Raw genomic sequence first — 22,694 nt, 5'->3', positions numbered from 1 at the left:
TTGATGTCTTCGAGTTCATCTTAGTTTATTTCGGCTTTATAAAACTTTCGGAATGTTTTTTTTTTCTATTTCGGTTTGTATGAATTTTAAACTTTATGAATGTTTTTTTCCTATTTCGGTTTTTATGAATTTAAATTTTATAATATTATTAGTTTTAAATTTCCAATTTTTTAAATTTATTAATATCAAAAAATATATAAAAATGCAAAATTAATTTGTAAAAAAAAAAGGGTATATACCGACGGACAACGGTCGTCGGAATATACCGACGGACATATATCCGTCGGAATTTACCGACAAACTCATTTCCGTCGGAATATACCGACGAACGTGGTTCGTCGGTATATTCCGACGACCGATGTCCGTCGGTAAATTCCGACGCCCAAAGTTCGTCGGAATAAACCGAGGAACCACGTTCGTTGGAATTGTAGTTTTCCGATGAACTCTGGTCTCGTGTAGCCGCATCGTAATATCGTCGGAAGTTCGTCAGAATGATGTTTCTCGGTATTCGTCAGAAAGTCGTCGGAATTTCTGACGAAATTCCGACGAATTTTTTTTTTCCGACGAAACGATACCGACGGACGGGTTCGTCAGAAATTCGTCGGAATAGACCGATTCCGACGAATTTCCGACGATTTCGGCCATCAGAATCCCCCTGTTTTCTTGTAGTGATATATATATATATATCTATATATTTCCTAAACTCATTAGGACTTATTAATTATAAGTTTGCTAAACTCTTATAGATAAACCTAACACAAATAGGAAACTTATAACTTAAGCTATCTTCGAGCTTACCCAACATGTAACGAATGCTACCAACAGAATGATGTATCGTTTATTCTTTTCTCTCTGTTGACATGAAGAAGGTAGAAAAATACCCGGATTTCCGGACAAGCTTGTCAATACAACAGTAGATACTGTTAGGGAGAAGGCAAGAATCCACATAAGCAAACTAAATATATGATAAAATCTTTCTCAAAAGCATATACAAAAATTGGCTCAGACTCAGTCTGTGCTGTGTCCAGAAATCCAATTTTCTTCAGGTCAGAGATCTCTGAATCTCTGATTGATCAAACTGAGATAATGACAAAAGCCTTTAAATACGAAACTTCTTGTGCAAGTATTTTACAAAAAGACAAGGGTAACGAAACTCAACATTATTCTAATTCTTCATAATCCCACTCCACACCACACAGAACTGTCCAATTTATGGAAGTTAAAAACTCAGATGGGTTCAGCATTCATCTACCTCGCCTGAGGAAACATTCCCGATTCACCAGCCGTCATCACCGGCTCTGTAACACTACTGGCCCCGGAACCTCCACCGTCTCTTGCTCTGCTTACACTCTCCTTGAGTTCAGCAACCACCTGACTCATGGTAGGTCTATTTTTAGAGCTACGAGATGCACAGGCCATTGCTACTTCAGTGATCTTCCAAGCCGAACCAGCATCAAACCTCTCTCCTAGCTTTGGATCCACAATGCCTTTGATATCTCCGGTGGACAGAAGCAACTCGACCCGGTCGGTTATGTGTACGTTCTCTGCTGTTGCTCTTGAACGTAAAATCACCGGTTGGCCCGTCACAACCTCCAAAAGAACAACCCCGAAGCTGTAAACATCACTCATCTCACTTAACTGTTGCATCGATTGGTACCTTCATTTCGTAAAACAGTGTCTCAGAAACCATAACAGATAATATCAAAACATAGCAGAAGAAGATATGTTTACTTACTCAGGATCAAGATAACCAATAGTTCCAGCAACTGCGGTTGTACTCTGGTTAGTGCCGTCCAATGCAACGCTTCTAGATAACCCAAAGTCAGCAATCTTGGCCTGCAGCTTCTCGTTAATAAGTATATTAGCCGGCTTTACATCTCTTTGTACAATGGGAGGCTTGCAGCCACTGTGAAGATACTCAAGCCCTGAGTGTTCAGAAAAATATAAAACACAAGACTAAGTTCCTTTCATTTTATTTTCACTTTTGTTATTCTGTATGAGTTCTTGAGATTATTTAAACCTTGTGCAGCATCTAATGATATTTGTATCCTCTCCTCCCAGCTCAAGACATAAGATTTTTTCCCTTGATTAAGAAAGTAACCAAAAGGGTGAGATTTAGTTTCTTCTGCCTATAATAGCAAAAGACCAGTGACAAAAAAGTTGGTAGAAGAGACACTGACCTGACAAATAATCTCCTAAGGTTCCATTAGCCATAAATTCGTATATAAGCGCCATCTTTTCGGCTTCGTTGCAGTATCCAATAAGTGCGGTTAGGTTCTTGTGATGAACTCTCAGCAGAAGTTCAACCTGATGATAAACAAGTGGATGCATACTCAGTAACTCACTCATATTATAATGACTGAACCTTTCAGAGTATATAAGAGACTGACCTCTGCTCTAAACTCTCTGTACCCTTGAGTTGATGACTCAGACAGAATCTTGACAGCGACTTGCTCTTCGTTTAGGAAACCATGGTACACTTTTCCAAAACCTCCTTGTCCAAGTACTCTCTCAAAGTTGTTTGTAATTTTCACAACTTCTGAGTATTTGTAGTAACGTTTTGTTGTGTCCAATGGCCCAGTCCTAACACCATTAGAGCCGCCTGTAAATATATCATGACAAGTTTATTAAAAGGATTCCTAAAAAGTTGAGAAAGATTAGTTTAAATAGTTTCTTTATTGTTTTTACCACTTCGATTTCTCTTCTTGTACATCAAGAACAAAGCTATTGCTATTACAAGACCAAGAATTCCCGCTACAGATGCTACTAGTGCAATGATGTATACATTCTTTTTTGTCTGCTCACTCGTATTTTGACATGAAGCAGACACGCAGAGGTCCGGATTCCCGCCAACTCTAACGATTAAAATTAATAGATATTATGAAAACGTGAACCCAATGCCAAAACATAACACAGAATCGGTTAAACAGCTGCCAGACATCTGCATTGTTTTTAAAAGCCAAAAGCCAAGCATCTGCATATAATCATGAAACAACCTTAGCACAAGCGACTTATTATTTGATCTTTCCTGTAGTTTCGCCGGAAGAGCACCCACTAACTTGTTTCCTTCCAAGTTTCTGCAGACATATACGTGAAATCAATATAAACTAAGATCTTGATCCGCACAACCTTGCAAGTAATTATTTTCATTTTTATACATATAAATATTTGATTTGCATGATTAGTGGTATATAATTTTAATATTTACCATACTGCTAATAATTTTTAATAGTATAATATTTTCAAACACAACAATTTTATAGTTTGCATGCAGTAATTTAATTTATTGTTTCAAATTATTAGTGATATCTCTTATTAAAACATGAACACTAACTAAAACCTTACATGATATTTATGACAAATTATGTTCAATTTAATATTAACTTAGATATCAATTTCCTTAAGATTGTACTCGTATTTTTGGTTTTGGTCATACATATATGTTAATCGACTTATTTGTATGAATTAAATTTTTAACTGAATAACCTATACTAAGTGCAATTTATAAAACACCTACTTCATTTAAATTATTAAACCGGAAATTGTAATGCATTGTGTTTGTTTATTTTTCTTTTAAACCTAAATTTTCTCTTTATTATCTATGTTTTTTGAGGTTTTTTATGTTGTCTACTGGTGATTTAGACTTTTCTACCCTGAAACTCTTGGATTATTTACAATTAATTTTTCAATGTTAAAACTTTTATTTACAATTTTTCATCTATCATACATCACATTATATAATTAATACTTAAACCTACAAGTATATCTGATAATAAACACACTGAAAATAAAATTATTCACATGAAATATATTTTTTCAATAATTCATCTCTCATTTATGTTAATAACATAAATTGGTACAATACCTATTGCACAAGATAAAAGAAACAAAAACAATTACATTAATGAATAATATATGAATATGGTCTATATAAAAATGAGCTAGATTATCTTTTTTGTAAACAAAGCAATCATATACTTCTATTATTGCAATATAAAATTAAACCGACTAGTATATTTAATAACAAAAATTAAATGCACGTTCAAAATAGACCGATCATTCATATTGATAGCATATTTTCAACATTATGGTACAAAATTCTGAATTAACAAATCTTAAATTTTAGGGATCAAAAATTTAATTGAAAATATCAGTTAAATTAATATCACAAATTTAATACAAAACTGTACATGAGTTTAATATAATTACATAATTAATTAGATACTTAAAAGGTTTATTTTAGTAAAAATGAATATACATTTATATTTTAAATAGTTAGGAAATTAATTAAATAGTTAAAAGTTTTGTTTAAGTGAAAAACGAAATATACATTTATATTATAAATAAATACGAAATTGCATATTTTAAATGTTTGCTTTAATGAAAAATGAAATATATATATATATATATATATAATATTTTTTTCTGATGTAATTCAGAGAAAATATAAGAATATCGATTTGATTTTTTAGAATAATTAATAATTCAAATATGTATTCAAAAATCAATTTAACTAATATTCTAAAAGATGGTCCAAATAAAAAAATACACACATGAAATAAGTCATGACTTCTCTTTTAATATAGTAGATTATCCACGTTATTATACGCATTATGTAAACTAGTGTTGGAAACATATGAAATAAAAGAGAAAGTGAAATGAAGCAGATATTTAATGTGGTTCACAAATCGACTATGTCCTCAAGAAAATATCAAACATATATGTGAAATCTATATAAATATCCAGCTATTATAACCATTATGTAATCTCTTATATATTAAAAGAGAAGATTTGTCATTAATGTGTTCATACTATATTCTCCACGTGACAACTTCAAATCAATTTCAATTAAAATATGTTGGCGTGTCATCCTCACAATCATTTAACAATTAATGTGTTCACATACTATTTTTTTTTAAATTCCACCGCAGACAATTTAATGTGTTTAGACTAAGTTTTTTAATCAACTCAGTTTCTGTATTTTTAACTTTTGTATTAGTGAATTGAAATTATATCCGTATAACTACTGGATAATATCATTTTGAAAGAAATAAATTATAAATCATAAGATTCGCATCAGCTAAAATGCTGGATTGAAAATGTTTTTAGAAATTGAAAGTTTTGTATCTTACCGAATTTAGCCATAGTTGAGGCTTTTGTACACGAAGACAAGAAATAATTGTGATTGATTATGAAGTAAAGAAAATAAGGTAAAAAAACACCACACACAAAATCGGATCTTTAGTTTAGCCAAATATTGTTTTTCTTTACAAAGTTTTTATATCATACCAAGAATTAGAAACATAATCAGATTGCTAAAAAAACAGAAATCAGAAAAGTTTTTATAAAAGAAAATTCGTGAAATCGATTGAAAAATAGAATTCAGGTATCGAGTGAAGAGATCACATTATTTACCACATAATTCTAACACTTTTCACTCGCCTGTATCGTATTTTTATTATATTTACCAAAAATATTTATAAGAAAATACACGTTATTGGTTATGGACTACATCAATTTTGCAACATGCCCAACAATATTGACACGACGCCCAATAATTTTATTGGTATTCTTAAAGTATGGTCCAATAATTATGTATATTAATAAGGCCATAATATTTGATCAATTCTTCAAAATTTAATGTTTTATATTATATTATTTTGTATTTTTAAGTTTTAAGTATATTTGGATTTTTGTTAAAAAAATACATAATTAAAATAGGTACTCAAACTCGAATCCGAACCCGCAATAATTCGAACCAAATCCAAAATCAAATTTTGTAAATATCCGAATACAATTTAAATTTCTAACTATAAAAATCCAAAATTCGAATAAATCAACTGAATCCGAACAGATATATGAATGTCCATCTCCATCAAAAACTATACAACAAATCCTTTAATATAACATACAGTAAATAATCTAATAAACTATTTCACTTTGTACACTCTGCTGGTTATTACCTAGTCTAGTGTTATAACAGATGAGAGAAGGTACTTTGGGAATGAATAAATGGGAAAGTAAAACCACATGGAGATTTAATGTAGTTCATGAATTGGCTACGTGCACGAGTAAAGAGAGATCTACTAATAATGTATATTTTTTTAATCTTCAACCATAAGGATGACTAAACTGAAAACTGCAGCTAAATCCTCGGCCAACTACTGATTCTAGTCATATCAAATTCAAGATTGAGGGCATATATCAACATCTAGAATTCCAGATAGCATGACTTACAACTCTGTCAAGTTATGTAGATTTCCAAGGAAATCAGGTACTTTTCCTGTTAGACTGTTGTTTGATAAGTCCCTGAAATGAAAGTCGGTTGTATCAGTTAAATATTCCAAAAATATATGTAAACAAATTTATAGATCGATCAAAAATACATACAGCTTCTGTAATGAGGTAAGGTTGGAGAAGGCTGGATCAATTTCGCCAGTCAAGCCACTGAAGGATAGGTTCCTGCAGATAACACAACTCTTGTGGTGAGAACATAGAGAGAGAGAGAAAAAACATATATAAGGATATGTTGAAATGCATACAAAGAAACGATTCTTGGAGGCTCGTTATTAACGTAGCTGCAATTGATATCCTTCCAAGGGTAGTTAACTGGGCCACATGGATCTCCAAGCCAGTTCTTCTTCATTCCATACTTGGACTTTATCATCATAATTGCTTGAGCTAGAATTCAAACCAAAATATTGGATAAGTTATAATTACAAAGTAAATAATGAAAACTGCTAACCTATGTTTCAGAAAAGGAAACCATACCATCTTGTTGGTCAGTAGGTGACTGAAGAAACTCATTAACTCGATATGTTTCAATGGCGTTAATCATGGGTGGAAGCGTAGATTTATCTGTACGTCTGAGAAGAAACTCGAGTCTTGGACCGCTCACAGGGTTCTGAACGAAAAGCGTGTCCGTATACAAGTAGCGAGGGCTAAAATCGGTCATGTTGATTGACTTCTTATTCAGAAGCACCGAGAACTCTCTGGTCTCGTTACTTGGAAGTTCCACAACTTCTGCAAAATGCATATACACGTAGTACTTCCAAGTAGGATCCTCTGGTTCCCAATAAAGAATTATGTCTTGGATTGAATCCTCAGGTGAAGTTGCAGTGTTCATGACGGAGCGAGCGGGTTTGAATCCATTGTCGTTATTTGAATCTATTGTGAGCGATGCGTTGAAGATTGTATACTTTGGAAACCTCAGAGGTATCCATATCCGGTCAAAAACATCATCTTTGTACCTGCAGTATAGATACTATAAACAAGGTGTTTTCCTCTACTGCGTGCAATAATAATTTTTTAAAAAATTAAATTTTTTTTATTTTCTTTTCAATTTTTAATATAAATTTGATTTAATTGAACATAAAATTAAGTTAAAATAAGCAATTTTATTTATTTCAAATTATTTTTAAAAAATAGATATGTATATATTTAAAATTATAATCTTAGATAGATTTTTATCTATTTCTTTGGAATAAAATATATCAAATTAACTTGTATAAAATTAATTATAAAAATTGATATAGAATTTATATAATTATCAAAAAGTACAACTAAACAACATTTATAAATTTGTAGATGCATTAAAGAAACTAATAATATTACGATTAACAATTTATTTTTTTCAAAAAAAATGTCAAAACATTGAAAATATTTTTCGTTATAAAATTGTAGAGCAATAAAAACGTAAATAAATTATATTTCAGAATTGTAAAATATTATTCTATTTTATTATTATGTTATTTAATGTCATATTTGATCATGATGCATAATTTACTACCATATTCTAAAAAGTTTACCAAATATATAAATAAGCAATAAATGTAATTGTCCATGTCACATTTATCCATAAACCATTTCATCAATTCTAGTATGTCATATCATATTTATTTAGTGAAAGTGATTGTAGAAAGGACATGTGTCAAAATTACTTTGCAAATAATGTCTCGGAGATTAATACTCAGTTTTAAAAATACATAATTCGATAAGATTACATAAAGATATGGTACCATTAAATAAAAAATCATTAATTAGTATATATAAATTTATATAAATATAAAGAAATTATTTTCTTGTTTATTTATTCTTCATAATAAGTTTATTTTGATTTTTAAAAATTATTTTAGTATTATTTTATCGAATTATATAAAAACACACTTGTATTCTGTGATGCATATTCAAGATATATAAATCTATACCAAATAATGTAATAAAAGTGGATGAAATTCAAATCCATAAGTTTTTAATCAATATATAATATTATTTCAAAAAATAACTAAAAGTATTTTAATATGTAATTAAAAAATTCTCTATAAATCAATAACTATATAAATTAATAAATTATCATATCTTTTACATTATTAATTATTCTTTTTGGAACACTTTTACATTATTAATTAATTTATAGGTTGTTACTATATATTACTATCAAAAATTAACAAGATAGAGAAAAAACAGAACACATCACAAAGATGCATAAAAAGAGTGTTCTTTTTTTCACCTGACAGGAGCATTACCGAGCCCCCCAAGATCCCATCTTTTAAACAGCATCAGTGAATCATAAGGAGTCTCGTATGTATCACTCTTTAGGAGCCTGAGTTCTAACACAGACAAGAATGGTGTTCCTTTGTTTTTATCAACAAGACACACATGAACATGGTCTGAACGAAGAGTATGGATGATCTCTTTGGTAATTATCATTGTTGCATTATCTATTTTAACAGAATCCCAGATATTGACCCCTAGATAAAGATCAAACTCGGGTGCTTTTCCTAGAGTATCGTAGTTACCGTACATGAACCGTGTTCTGATCAAATACTTGAAGCCTTTTCCCCGCGGAGGCTGAACATCGTAACAGTTTCTCTTGCCGTCAGGGAAGCTCCTAAGGTTTTGGAACTGCTTCTCAAGAGAACTTGTCTGATACTGAGTATCGATGCTATGAATTGTTCCGGACTCGACGTATGCAGCATCTGAAACGTATTTAATGTCTGTGCTTTCATCGTTGTAACTTGAATCATCCGGTATACCACAGTCTATGCTGACAAAACCTGTAATATAAACACACACAGAGAGAGATTTTAAAGCCTTGAAACGCAACCATATTTTTTAATCTGCAAGATTTTGTATACCTGACTGGTCTTGAGCACGAACAAGAAGAACAAGAACAGCAAAGATGCTTGTGAATGAAATCAATGGAAGCCCCATTTAGTGACAAAATGCTCTTGAACTTCAAAACCAGCCTCTTTCCGCAATACTTATACAAAATCTTTCTTTCATTATTCTATAACTTATTGTAAAGATTATTGTAAAGCCATGTTGGCTGATGGTGAAGCACTATCTCTAGAAATCAATTTCTATAAAATAACAAATTTTCTAAAGCGGCAAGTTTGGATATTCGAAGAGTTTCTTTCTGCTAATAATCAGAACGACAACTTCTCGTGGTCTTTTTTTCTGTCAGTTGACAAATTTTCAAGTGGGCTAATTGTTTAAAACCCTGATTAAAGATAGTTCTTACGATTAGTTGACAATGAAAGTTTCAAACCGAGTCTGTGGATAGCATAAGAAACTGCAAGTGACATTAAAAAAAACGAAGATAATATTATATCTTCCTTCCAGAGTTTAACATGGATCAGACGATTGAAGAAACAATAGCATTGACCTGATCGGCACCGTACACAAAAACGAGAGAGCGTGCTGGTTGACAACAGTACTATTTATATAAACAAATGAATTGATCTCCTCTAGCAAGAGAATAGTCAAATGTTGTGTAGCCTTTAGCTGAAAACGGTCATCTGGTTTAAGCATCTCGTAGACGATAAAACTTGCAAGACAAGCAACAATAAGAAGTGGATACATTAAAAAGGACAAAGATCATTCTTCGGGATGACGTCCACCACTTATTGTAGCTGCTCAGAGCCTGACACCAACTTCCGAACAATTTAATTATGATTACTGGGCGTTAGGTCTCTAGCCTCTAGTGCTTCTCAGCGTCAAATTTAGCTTTTAGTTATTTATGTAACTTCTATGAAATTTTTTAAATTGGTATAAAATTTAACATTTCCCCTGTTCGTTTTATCAAACCCCGCATCCAGCGTTCGCGTCTCTTTTCAGCTCTGTATTTTCGTTGCTTTAAAAGCAAGATTGCATAGAAACCATTGAACCGATATTAATTATAAGAGACGCACCATTAGTGATAGAACCCATGACCTAGACCAGGACGTGGAGCAGACTCAGCATGGTTACCAGGACGATCAGATCAGTCCAGATCAACGGACAGAGCCATGTACCGGATCGACCCGCGTGCACCCGGACGTGACCTAAGGATGGATCCACGACCTGAGGACCGAATCAGCCGAACCGCAGGCGTTCTTCCCCGACCCATTCGCCATTCTAGAGCCAACAGTCAAGCCATAACCCATGATCATCGAGAAGAATCCGATTCCGGACTTAGCCTGTCTTTCCTGGTCCGTTTGGGACGTACCGCACGCCCGGATCAGGCTGATCACGACATTTCCAACCACTTTGATGATTTCATGATGATCGATGCTTCCAACTACTCCAAAGGAAGGATACTTAAGCTCTCTGAAGATTTGGGTCGAGCTATCTCTTCATCCGTTCATGGATCATCGACGATCAACCATGCGGGCAGCCTTACGTCCGTCCTGCTCCTTACCGCGGACGACCTGATCACCACAGAATGAACTTGAACATCTTTATGAATCTCGACCAGTCAACATAAGAATCCGCACCTTGACCAGTCTTAGTCAAATTTCGAAATTCTATGTCTTGTTTTCATTCATTTCTATTTTCTATGTTGTCTTTTCCCACAAATGTCTTTATGTTTCTTTGACTCACAAACCTTATAAGTATGTGATGATCCCCTTAATAAAAAGGGAACATCGATTTTCTTGCTTATTTTTGAGTCTTCTCTCATTGTTCTTTGCTTAGAACATTCATACTTCTCTTGGTGAGGTCATCTCCAAGCGAACCACTTCGTTGTGTTGGACCGGTGCGTCACATCCGGCAACCTTCGAATCTCTGGTAGTATCTTTGGGCTATTCCGCAACCCTTAGTGTCACCCCTTGATCCATCAGTTCTCAATCCTCTCGGATCTGAGTTCATATCAACCATACCGAAAGAGTGATCCATATTTTGGTTCTATCAAGTGGTATCAGAGCCACTCTCTCGGTAACTCTTTTTTTTTCAATCCATTTCATCTCATCTTCCATATTCTTCATCTAAATTTCTTATTTATCTATCTTGAACCCGGGCCCCTCATTACCCCCATATAAAAAAAAAAGATCTATAAAAAAAAGGAAAAGTATTAAAAAAAAAAAGAAGATATTCCAAAGTTTGATTTGTTTGTGGTGTGGTGGTGGAAGAGAAAGCCTGCTGGCCGAAGAGAAATCCGGCCTTTGAGGTGGTTAAAGCGGGTTCCCCTCTAAATCTCTTATCTTTCTCTCTTGATCTTTTGTGGTTCACTTGAATTTGCTCATTGGGTGATCTAGTTTGCTCTCTTAGAACTTTGGGAGGAACTCTCTTGTGTGATTAAAATTGAGTGAAACACGTGTGTGGGTGAGGATAAACACATGAGTGTGTGAGGGTTTTAATATAACTCTACCTTGTTTAATTTTTCAGGTAACCATGGATAGTGAAGAAGAAAGAAACCGACCCGGAAATTCACATGCCGGATTATCTAACTTGCAAATGCGTGCTCTCAATGATTCTATGTCTAACTTGTTGAATACAGGTTTGGAGGCGATCCATCAGAGGCTAGATGAACTTCAGGGCCGTCCAACTCAGTCACAAACCAGAACCAGACGTGACCATCCAAGGAGGAACAGCCGGTCCGACCTAGAAATCCGAGAAGAGTCTTATGATGATGATCGATCCATCAACCGTCCAAGGAGAGTTCCTAGGCATCAAAATCGAGGTGATGTCAATCCTTTTGGTAGAAATGAAAGAACCAATGATGGCTTGGGTGGTTTGAAATTGAAAATTCCAAATTTTGATGGCAAAAATGATCCGGATGCTTTTCTTGAATGGGAAAGAAAAATTGAACTTGTGTTTGAGTGTCAAAATTTTTCTGATATTAAAAAGATTAGACTTGTTGCTGCTGAGTTTACTGGCTATGCTATTAACTGGTATGATCGAGTTGTGACTAGCAGGAGGAGAGCAGGTGAGGCGCCAGTTGATACATGGGATGAGCTTTCCATGCTGATGCGGAGACGCTTTGTTCCCGACCACTACCACCGAGATCTACACCATAAACTCAGGCGTTTGCTTCAAGGTTCTAAGTCAGTTGAGGACTATCACCAGGAGATGGAGACCTTGATGATCAAAGCTGATGTAGAAGAGCCCTTAGACGCCACCATGGCCAGATTTCTTACCGGGCTCAACCGGGACATACAAGACCGCATGGAGCTGGAAGACTATGACAGCATGGAGTAGATGCTACACAAGGCCGTGCTGATCGAGCAACAAGTCAAGAGAAAGGGTCTCACTAAACCGACCTTTGCTTCCAAGCCAAACTATCAAGACAAGGGTAAGTCTTCTTCCACAACAAATACAGCTTGTAAGACTAATGTCCCTGCTCGTGTTGATAGAGAAAAGAAAGAAGAGGCTACCAAACGAACCAGAGACATCCAATGCTTTAGGTGTCATGGCCTTGGCCACTATGCCAACCGATGTCCAAACCAAAAGGTGATGGTGCTCTTGGAGAATGGAGAAGTCGAATCTGGAGAAGACAAGGAGGATCTCGTACCAGTGTATGATGATGATGATGAGGAAGAAGCACTTGACTTCCCGGTTCATCCCTTCTTGTTACTAGGAAGGTCTTGGACGACACCACTGATCCCATCTTTGATGAGGAGGTCGATGGAGTGATCAATGAGTTTTGCTCGACCTTTGTGGAGAGTTCTGATCCTATCTATGATGAGGATGTTCTTGATGAGCCGAGCCATGGTTCACTACTGGTTACTAGGCGTGCCTTGAGTGTTCAACCAAAATCCAATGACAAAGAACAAAGGGAGAATCTCTTTCACTCTAGATGTCTCATTTCTGATAAAGTTTGTTCTTTAATTATTGATGGAGGTAGTTGCACTAATGTGGCTAGTGACACCCTTGTAAAGAAACTTGGGCTTGTTACTCGGCATCTTTCTCGTCCTTTCAGGTTGTAGTGGCTCAATGAGGCCGGAGAACAGTATGTGAAGGAGCAAGTCACGGTTCCACTCTCCATTGGCCGATATGAGGATGAGGTTGTGTGCAATGTGCTTCCCATGGATGCTTTCCATGTTCTCTTGGGCCGACCTTGGCAATTTGACAAGAAGGCAGTGCATGATGGTTTCACAAACCGGCACTCATTTGATCATAAGGGAAAGAAGATCACCTTGGTGCCTTTGTCGCCTTCGGAAGTCCATCAAGACCAGGTCCAACTTAAGAAGAACAGAGACCAAGACTCTAAAGCTGATAAACCTGAGACCAGTACCAGAAACTCCAACTTCTTTGTCAAAGAAAGTCAGGTAAGGAAGTCTCTTTGCTCTCAAAAGCCATTTCTTTTACTGATTTATAAAGAGTCTCTCTTGGCCTCATCTTCTTCTGACCTTGCACCGGATATTCCGAGTGAGTTTTTAGGTATCTTGCAGGATTATTCTGATGTGTTTCCAGAAGGAAATCCCAAAGGATTGCCACCGGTGAGAGGCATTGAGCATCAGATCGATCTTGTCCCATGCGCCTCTCTACCGAACCGACCAGCGTACCGCACCAATCCGGTCGAGACCAAGGAGCTGCAGAAACAGATCAACGACTTGCTTGAGAAGGGATACATCAGAGAGAGTCTCAGTCCATGTGCCGTGCCTGTTCTACTTGTACCAAAGAAGGATGGCTCCTGGAGGATGTGTGAGGACTGCCGGGCCATAAATAACATCACGGTAAAGTATCGACATCCTATCCCTCGTCTTGATGATATGCTTGATGAAATCCATGGTTCTAAGTACTTTTCTAAGATAGATTTGAGAAGTGGCTATCATCAGATTAGGATGAAAGAAGGTGATGAATGGAAAACGGCCTTTAAAACAAAACTAGGTTTGTATGAGTGGCTTGTCATGCCCTTTGGTCTCACTAATGCACCTAGTACTTTCATGCGCCTAATGAATCATGTCTTTAGGTTTTTTATTGGTCATTTTGTTGTGGTTTACTTTGATGACATTCTTATTTACAGCAAAAGCCTTGATGAGCACAAACAGCACTTGAAATCTGTTCTTGAAGTCCTTAGAAAGGAACGTTTGTTTGCTAACCTTGGAAAGTGTTCTTTTGGCACAGATCATGTGGTCTTTCTAGGTTTTGTTGTAGGTGCAGATGGCTTGAGAGTGTACGAGCAGAAGGTCCAAGCAATCCAGGACTGGCCGATTCCGACCACCATTGGTGAAGTAAGAAGCTTCCATGGCCTTGCCGGCTTCTATAGGCGATTTTTTCAAAACTTCAGTACCTTGGCAGCTCCTCTTACTGAAGTAATCAAGAAGAACGTGGGGTTCAAATGGGGACCAGCTCAGGAAGAAGCATTCGAAATCCTTAAAGGGAAGTTGACTCACGCCCCTTTACTTGTATTTCCAGATTTTTCTAAAGCTTTTGAAATCGAATGTGATGCTTCTGGTGTTGGTATTGGTGCTGTGTTGATGCAGGATGGAAAACCAGTGGCTTATTTCAGTGAGAAGCTTGGAGGAGCCATGCTCAACTACCCCGCATACGATGGTGAGGGCCCTTCAAACGTGGCAGCACTATCTTTGGCCTAAGGAGTTCATCATCCACACTAATCATCAGTCTCTAAGACACCTTAAGGGTCAGCAGAAGCTCAACAAGAGGCATGCTCGTTGGATGGAGTTCATTGAGACATTCCCATATGTGATCAAGTACAAACAAGGTAAGGAGAATGTTGTGGCCGATGCATTGTCTCGAAGGTATACTCTTCTCTCAGCCCTTGAAACTAAATTGCTTGGCTTTGAATTTATCAAGGATCTTTATGCTTCTAATCGGGATATTAAAGAGATTTTTCGAAAATGCTCAAAGGTTGCTTATGTAAAATACTTTCAAAATTCTGGTTTCTTATTCTTTGATAACCGTTTGTGTGTGCCCCAATGTTCTTTGAGGGAGTTGTTTCTCAGGGAAGCTCATGGAGGTGGGCTTATGGGACACTTTGGTGTCAAGAAGACTTACAAGGCGGTTCATGACCATTTCTACTGGCCGAGCCTGATGAAATATGTTGAGAGTATCTGTAGCCGATGTGTGGTGTGCAAGAAGTCTAAGCCTAAAGCATCACACCACGGTTTGTACTCAGCTCTACCCATTCCCTCTCATCCTTGGGTAGACATTTCTATGGATTTTGTGCTTGGATTGCCTAGGTCTAAAGCTGGACGAGATTCTATCTTTGTGGTTGTTGATAGGTTCTCGAAAATGGCTCATTTCATTCCTTGTCACAAAACTGATGATGTTGTGCAAGTTGCAGATTTATTCTTTAAGGAAGTTGTTAGATAGCATGGAATGCCTAAGACCATTGTCTCTGAGCGTGATTCTAAGTTCCTTAGCTATTTTTGGAAGACCTTGTGGTCTAAGCTAGGTACTTGATTGATGTTCTCTACAACTTGTCATCCGCAAACTGATGGGCAAACTGAAGTAGTTAACCGAACCTTGTCTGCTTTTCTTAGATCTTTGGTTAAAAAGAATCTTAGGACTTGGGAAGAATGTTTGCCTCATGTTGAATTTGCTTATAACCATGCTTTGCATTCAGCTACTAAGTTTTCTCCTTTTGAGGTTGTTTATGGATTTAATCCCTTGTCTCCACTTGATCTTTTACCTTTGCCTTTGAGTGAACGAGTTAGTACAGATGGCAAGAGGAAGGTGGACACGATCAAGAAGCTGCATGAACAGGTCCGGGCCAACATTGAAGCCAAGACCGAGGGCTACAAACGACTTGCAGACAAGAAAAGGAAAGAAGTGATCTTCCAGGAAGGTTATCTTGTTTGGGTCCACTTGAGGAAGGAATGATTCCCGGAACAAAGGAAGTCCAAACTCATGCCTCGGGTCGATGGTCCATTCCAGATTCTCAGGAAACTCCATGACAATGCTTACCTGCTTGATCTTCAGGGTAAGTATGATATCTCTTCAAGTTTTAATGTTTCTGATTTATCTCCTTTTTGCGCAGATGATCCGGATTTGTGGTCAAATCCTTTTGAAGAGGGAGGGAATGATAGAACCCAGGACCTGGACCAGGAAGTGGAGCAGACTCAGCATGGTGACCAGGACGATCAGATCAGTCCAGCTGAGGTTCAGCCATTCAGCCGTACCAGATCAACGGACAGAGCCGTGTACCGGATCGACCCGCGTGTACCCAGACGTGACCTAAGGATGGATCCACGACCTGATGACCGAATCAGCCTAACCACAGGCGTTCTTCCCCGGCCCATTCGCCATTCTAGAGCCAACAGTCAAGCCAGAACCCATGATCATTGAGAAGAATCAGATTCCGGACTTAGCCTGTCTTTCCTGGCCCGTTTGGGACGTACCGCACGCCCGGATCAGGCTGATCACGACATTTCCAACCACTTTGATGATTTCATGATGATCGATGCTTCCAACTACTCCAAAGGAAGGATACTTAAGCTCTCTGAAGATTTGGGTCGAGCTATCTCTTCATCCGTTCATGGATCATCGACGATCAACCATGCGGGCAGCCTTACGTCCGTCCTGCTCCTTACCGCGGACGACCTGATCACCACAGAATGAACCTGGACATCTTTATGAATCTCGACCAGTCAACATAAGAATCCGCACCTTGACCAGTCTTAGTCAAATTTCGAAATTCTATGTCTTGTTTTCATTCATTTCTATTTTCTATGTTGTCTTTTCCCACAAATGTCTTTATGTTTCTTTGACTCACAAACCTTATAAGTATGTGATGATCCCCTTAATAAAAAGGGAACATCGATTTTCTTTTGCTTATTTTTGAGTCTTCTCTCATTGTTCTTTGCTTAGAACATTCATACTTCTCTTGGTGAGGTCATCTCCAAGCGAACCACTTCGTTGTATTGGACCGGTGCGTCACATCCGGCAACCTTCGAATCTCTGGTAGTATCTTTGAGCTATTCCGCAACCCTTAGTGTCACCCCTCGATCCATCAGTTCTCAATCCCCTCGGATCTGAGTTCATATCAACCATACCGAAAGAGTGATCCATATTTTGGTTATATCAGTTAGATTTCGGATGTTAATTGATCGCTAAAAAATCTAGCGGCAGTTACAACTCACGGCGGCGACTATTTTTACGGTTACGGTTTGATTCAGCGTCTATTGCAGTTGACGCTAGATTCTTGAGGATGAAGTATTCGGAACCGCTGACGCTAGATTCAGCGTCTATCAAAAGAACAGGGCTAATCTAAAAAAAGATAATCGGGTTTCCGAGTACTTCATGTCCATGGATAACGCGGTGATCTGATGCTTCCTCTTGTGATGCTTTGACGCATTTCCCCTTAGATGAAAATGACTCAGGCTGTATGAAATTGATATGAACTAAAAAGCTTACTTTTTTAGGCTAATCTCTCTTAAAGATTAAGTTATTTTTGGAAGATTCATTTGTTATTTTAAAACTCATAAATAGGTATGTATAAGAAAAAAAGAAAGCTCTTAAACTCATATAAAAAGGGAAATTTAAAAACTAATTATTGAATAGAAAATCACCATAAATATTAATGTAAAACATCCAAATCAAAATCTTGTTTTACACCAAAAAAAAAAACAAAAACCCAAGATCTTCCTATATAGCTAAATTTCATATATGTTCCTGCTTGACACCAAAAAACAAAAATCCAAGATCTTGCTCTGTTAGTCTAGTCGCAGATAGTTCACCAGAATCTTCACCCAACGCAGAAGCAACCACTATCCTTTTCGTCTCCTGAAGAGCCAAAATCCTATCCTCAACAGTATTATTGATAGCTATACGAGTCACAGTAACAGCCCGAGTCTGTCCAATCCTATGAGCTCTATCAATAGCTTGATCTTCCGTTGTTGGATTCCACCAAAGATCCAATATTATCACATGACTTGCAGACACCATATTCAATCCTAGGTTTCCAGCTTTAAGAGACATCAGCATCACTTGCACACTTGGATCATTGTTGAACTCTTTCACAGCTTTGTCTCTTGCTACTAGAGACATTGTACCGTCTAGTCTTCTGAACGTTACACCGCTTTTAACAAAGCTATGCTCAACCAAATCAAGCATACCAGTCCACTGAGAGAACACCAGGGTCTTGACTTGCTTCCCAAGCGACTCTAGAGTCTTCATCACGGCATTGATTTTCGTGGATGTAAAAACGCTTTGGTTCACACGTTCGACGCTCGATGTTTTAACAAGCCATGGATGGTCACAAGCTTGGCGTAGTCTTAAAAGCATCACGAGAATGTAAGCGTAGTTTGAGTAGACCGCTCCCGCAGCAGCATAGGCCTCGAACTCTGATTGCGAACTTGCTTCAAGCCTCTTGTAGAAAGCAAACTCCTCTGGAGAAAAATCAACCTTAGTCAGATTAATAGTCTTTGGAGGGAGGTGAAGTATAGGTTCCCCGTCAAGTAATGTTCCTTTGGTACGGCGAAGCAAGATAGCTCTTAGAACAGCTTGAAGCTTCTTGTAACCACTGAGACGGTTGTTTTTGATTGGGACCATGATTCTTTTGCTAAACGAACAGATTTCAGCGTATGGATGGTACCTGAGAAACTTGAAGTAGCTGAAAAGATCCATGACCTCGTTCTGTATCGGTGTTCCGGACAAACACCATCTCCTTTTGGCGTTGAGACTAGAACATGCTCTTGCAACTTGTGTTTTGTGGTTCTTTATTGTCTGAGCTTCATCTAAAACCACCCTCGACCACCTAACTCTCCCTAGTGCTCCAGAGAATCTTCTTTGAGTTTGAAGGACTTCGTTTGTAACAAGCGCGTAAGTCGTCACGACAACATCGTACTTTGCCAACTCAACAGGATCGTTGGTTCTTCTAGAACCATGGTAGACCAAAACAGAGAGCTTGTGTTGAGGAGAGACCTTGTCATCAAGCTCTTTAGCCCATTGTTTTACAACACTCGCTGGACAAACAACTAATGTACCACCAGATCTTCTACTTCTTTTCTTCACACGCCGTGATTGTGACTTCAACTTTTGGAATAAGATCAAAGCAATGATCGAGATTGTTTTACCGAGTCCTTGATCATCAGCTAATATCGCTCCCAGACAGTTATTGTAACTCCTTTCTTTCTGACGCATCCATTCCAATGCAATCTTCTGATGCCTCATGAGAGGAACCGAAAGAACACCGTGAGGCAAGTCTTTTTCGGTTTTGGGTTGATTCAGATCTTGTAACGCAGCTTGATAGATACGTCTCTCATCATTAACGATGGTCGTCACAGGTTGTTGACTATTAGTGGGCTCTTGAACGTCGTCTTCTTCATCATCGCTACTTGAACTAATGTAGATTGGATAATTCATCGCCTCTTGATGATGTTTTAGGGTTGCGTTTTTGGACCAAAGCAAAGAATTTTATAGCTTACATAAGATCTTACTTTTTGACTTTATATATTGACAAATAACACAGAAAATTCCCTTTTTTTTTCTTGTGAAACTCGCAGATAATTCCTTTTTTTTTTTAAACACGCTCACAGATAATTCCTAAACCCCATAAGTTAGGGAAAAGGAAAGGTTCCTTGACCGACAAGAAATCAACTACGTATTTATCTTTTAAGTATAAAAATAAAATAAAAAGAAAAAACGTAACCCTTAGAAAAAGGAAATCACGTTCAGTATCCAATAAGAAAATAGGAATTGATTAGTTAAATGAGAAAAAGACAAAAATAGCACTAAATCAAATTTTTATTCCCAAACTAGCACTCAAGGTCAAAAGTCACAAAAATAACACTTAATGTTTTATCAAAAGTCACAAACTTAGGGTTTAGAGTTAAAAGGTGGGGTTTAGGATTTAGGGTTTAGGGTTTAGGGTTTAGGGTTTAGAGTTTAGGGTTTAGGGTTTAGAGTTTAGAGTTTAGGGTTTAGAGTTTAGGGTTTAGGGTTTAGGGTTTAGAGTTTAAGGTTTAGGGTTTAGAGTTGAGAAATGAGGTTTTGGGGATAAGATTTCAAATTTTGAAAAATAAAAAAATTAAAATTTTTAAAGGCTAAACTTAGAAAGTTGCTATTTTGGTCATTTTAGTTTTGGAGTGCTATTTTTGTGATATAAACTTAGAAATGTGCTATTTTGGAGATTTGTCCTAGTTAAATTTCCTTTCTAACAATTGCTTTTTAATCAGGATAAAATTTTTAGCTATAAATATACGTAATGCACATATGAGAACAAATCATACGACCTTTCAGATTTTCTAAACTGAGTTAACGTTTCACCCAGTTTCGAGATTAGGGCTTTCGTTGGCAATATAAACTGAGTTTCTTGTCATTGTGTTTCTATCTGAGTAAAGACATTAAACTGAGTTTGATTGTGCAAAAGATGTCGGTCACAGCAGGAGTTAGAGATGTTGCACTAGCGACTAGGGCAAAACTACAAGGTGGGATTGGTCAGACTAGAGTGGGGAGATATTGGCCTGGAAAAGCTCCCGAGTGGGCCAAGGAAGATCATGATGATGATGATGATGATCATGTTGGGAAGCACAAGAAGAAGAAGGTTGATGTCTTGGATGATGAGTTGGAGAGGAATAAGAATGATGATCCAAGGCTACGCCGTTTAGGTCAAGTTAGAGCTGATCATCGGCGAGTTAGAGAGGCGGCTGAGGTTGTGTCTACAGAAGAAGAAGAGTTGAGGAATCAAGAAAAGGAGGAAGAAGATGTAGATGCACTGGAAGAAAGAAGAAGCAGAATTAGAGAAAAGAATCTTAAAAGAACTCGAGAGGAGGCTGATCTAATGCCTCCTCTAGAAGATGAAGATGAAGAAGAGGTGCAAGAGGAAGAGGAGTCAGAGTACGAGACTGATTCAGAATACGAGATGTTCGGTATATACATGATGAAACCTGTCTTTGTGCCTAAAGCTGTTAGGGAGACAATAGCAGAACGTGAGAGGATGGAGGCTGAAGAAGAAGCTCTTGAGGAACTAGCAAAGAAGAAACTTGAGATGAGGAAGATTGAGACCAAGGCAATAGTGGTTGCGGAAGTCAGAAAAGAGGAAGAGAGACGCAAGAACGTGCAACTGGAAGAAGAAGCAGATCTTGGAGATGTTGAGACTGATGATGAGACCAATGAAGCTGAAGAGTACGAAGCTTGGAAGACAAGGGAACTTGGTAAGATCAAGAGAGAGAAAGAAGCAAGGGGAGCTATGTTGAGAGAGAAGGAAGAGGTAGACAAGTTGAGGAACATGACAGAAGAGGAGAGGAAAGAATGTGGGAGGGATAACAATCCCAAGCCATCATCATCAGAAAAACCGAAAAACAAGTGGAAGTTTATGCAAAGATACTACCACAAGGGTGCCTACTTCCAAGAGCAAGGATCTGATGAAACAGATGATATATATCAGCGCGATTACTCTGCTCCAACAGGAGTAGATAAGCTGGACAAGTCAGTTCTGCGAGAAGTCATGCAGGTGAAGAAATTTGGTCGGAGTGGAGGAACTAAGTGGACTCACCTTGTCAAAGAGGATACAACATATGGTGGCAAAAACAAAAAAGATGAAACAAAAGATTGGAGTGACCCTTGGGTTTCTAATGTTTTTCTACGACAAAAGTACAATAAGAGAATGACAGCCATGGATGCTCCTATTGCAAGACCAAAGGGTAGCAAGAGGATGAAAGCTTGGTGAGACCTAAACCACACCAACATCTGATTGAGTTTCAAGTAAAGAACATCTTTAGAATTTTACTTATTGTTGAGTTTTGTGAACTAAGAATGCTCTACAGTCTCTGCTATCAGTTTATAGTTTCAACCTAATATTCACTTTGTTTTTGTTTTTTTTTTATTCAGATAACAAATTCAAAAGAGGGCAATAAATTTCTTAAAACCATTAAAAAGGTTTCAAGTTCTGAGCTATCATTTGCAAAACTGTTCAAACTTGTACCAAAGATAAAACTGATGTTGTATGATCTTCTAGAAAAACATCAAAGCGGTGATCTCTTTCTTGAGCTTTGCAAGCTCCTGCCTCACAACACAATTACAACACATGAAAATCTATTGAATTGAGTGATTTAAGTAAGACAGGTAAATAACTGAGTTTATTAGCATTAGCATTAGAAACATGTAACTAGTTTTGAGGTTTGACATTTCTCCTAAGATATAACAAGTTAATTGATCTAACATCTATCTATCTTCCGAGTATGGCAGATGAGGGATCACTCGTTGCAGTAAAACAGAGATGGACACTGACCTGGATTTTGGCCAACATGATCTTGAACCTATCAATCTCATTGAGGGCAGCTCTTCTCTTCTGCACTATTAGCTTCCGACCCCATGAACTCTTCTCCCACCTGTTCTTCACATATGCAAACGTTTCAACAGGTCAAGATGACACTTGCAATGTCAGACATAGTAATTGCATGTAAAACAAACAAAAAATACCGATAAAAGATGAACATAAGTGAAAACAAACACTTAGATTCCTCAGACATATGGTGAATGGGTGTAACAAATTTGATTCAAATACACAGTTCATAGGTGGCAAGTGA

The 22,694-nt window shown here is 37.1% G+C and overlaps 3 protein-coding genes across 3 annotated transcripts; 1 reads left to right on the top strand and 2 right to left on the bottom strand.

Moving 5' to 3' along the window:
- Positions 1-758: 758 nt before the first annotated feature.
- Positions 759-9,213, bottom strand: LOC106398113 (putative leucine-rich repeat receptor-like protein kinase At2g19210). Its single transcript, XM_048764130.1, has 13 exons — positions 9,160-9,213; positions 8,510-9,093; positions 6,772-7,250; positions 6,543-6,681; positions 6,391-6,462; positions 6,238-6,309; positions 2,997-3,077; positions 2,689-2,855; positions 2,391-2,602; positions 2,181-2,307; positions 2,021-2,083; positions 1,736-1,925; positions 759-1,657 (listed from the first exon to the last, which is right to left on the bottom strand). Exons 1-13 carry the CDS (start codon positions 9,211-9,213, stop codon positions 1,249-1,251), a joined length of 2,649 nt encoding a protein of 882 aa, XP_048620087.1. The 3' UTR covers positions 759-1,248.
- Positions 9,214-15,746: 6,533 nt separating this feature from the next.
- On the bottom strand, positions 15,747-19,810 carry LOC106398112 (helicase-like transcription factor CHR28). The gene has a single exon (XM_022701134.2). It carries the CDS (start codon positions 19,528-19,530, stop codon positions 17,827-17,829), a length of 1,704 nt encoding a protein of 567 aa, XP_022556855.2. The 5' UTR covers positions 19,531-19,810; the 3' UTR covers positions 15,747-17,826.
- A 522-nt stretch (positions 19,811-20,332) lies between these two features.
- Positions 20,333-22,555, top strand: LOC106400456 (microfibrillar-associated protein 1A). The gene has a single exon (XM_013840815.3). It carries the CDS (start codon positions 20,537-20,539, stop codon positions 21,833-21,835), a length of 1,299 nt encoding a protein of 432 aa, XP_013696269.2. The 5' UTR covers positions 20,333-20,536; the 3' UTR covers positions 21,836-22,555.
- Positions 22,556-22,694: the final 139 nt, after the last annotated feature.

The sequence above is a fragment of the Brassica napus genome, chromosome C7 (genome assembly GCF_020379485.1).
Source record: "Brassica napus cultivar Da-Ae chromosome C7, Da-Ae, whole genome shotgun sequence".
Taxonomy (NCBI): domain Eukaryota; kingdom Viridiplantae; phylum Streptophyta; class Magnoliopsida; order Brassicales; family Brassicaceae; genus Brassica; species Brassica napus.
This window is presented reverse-complemented; position numbering and strand designations above follow the sequence as displayed.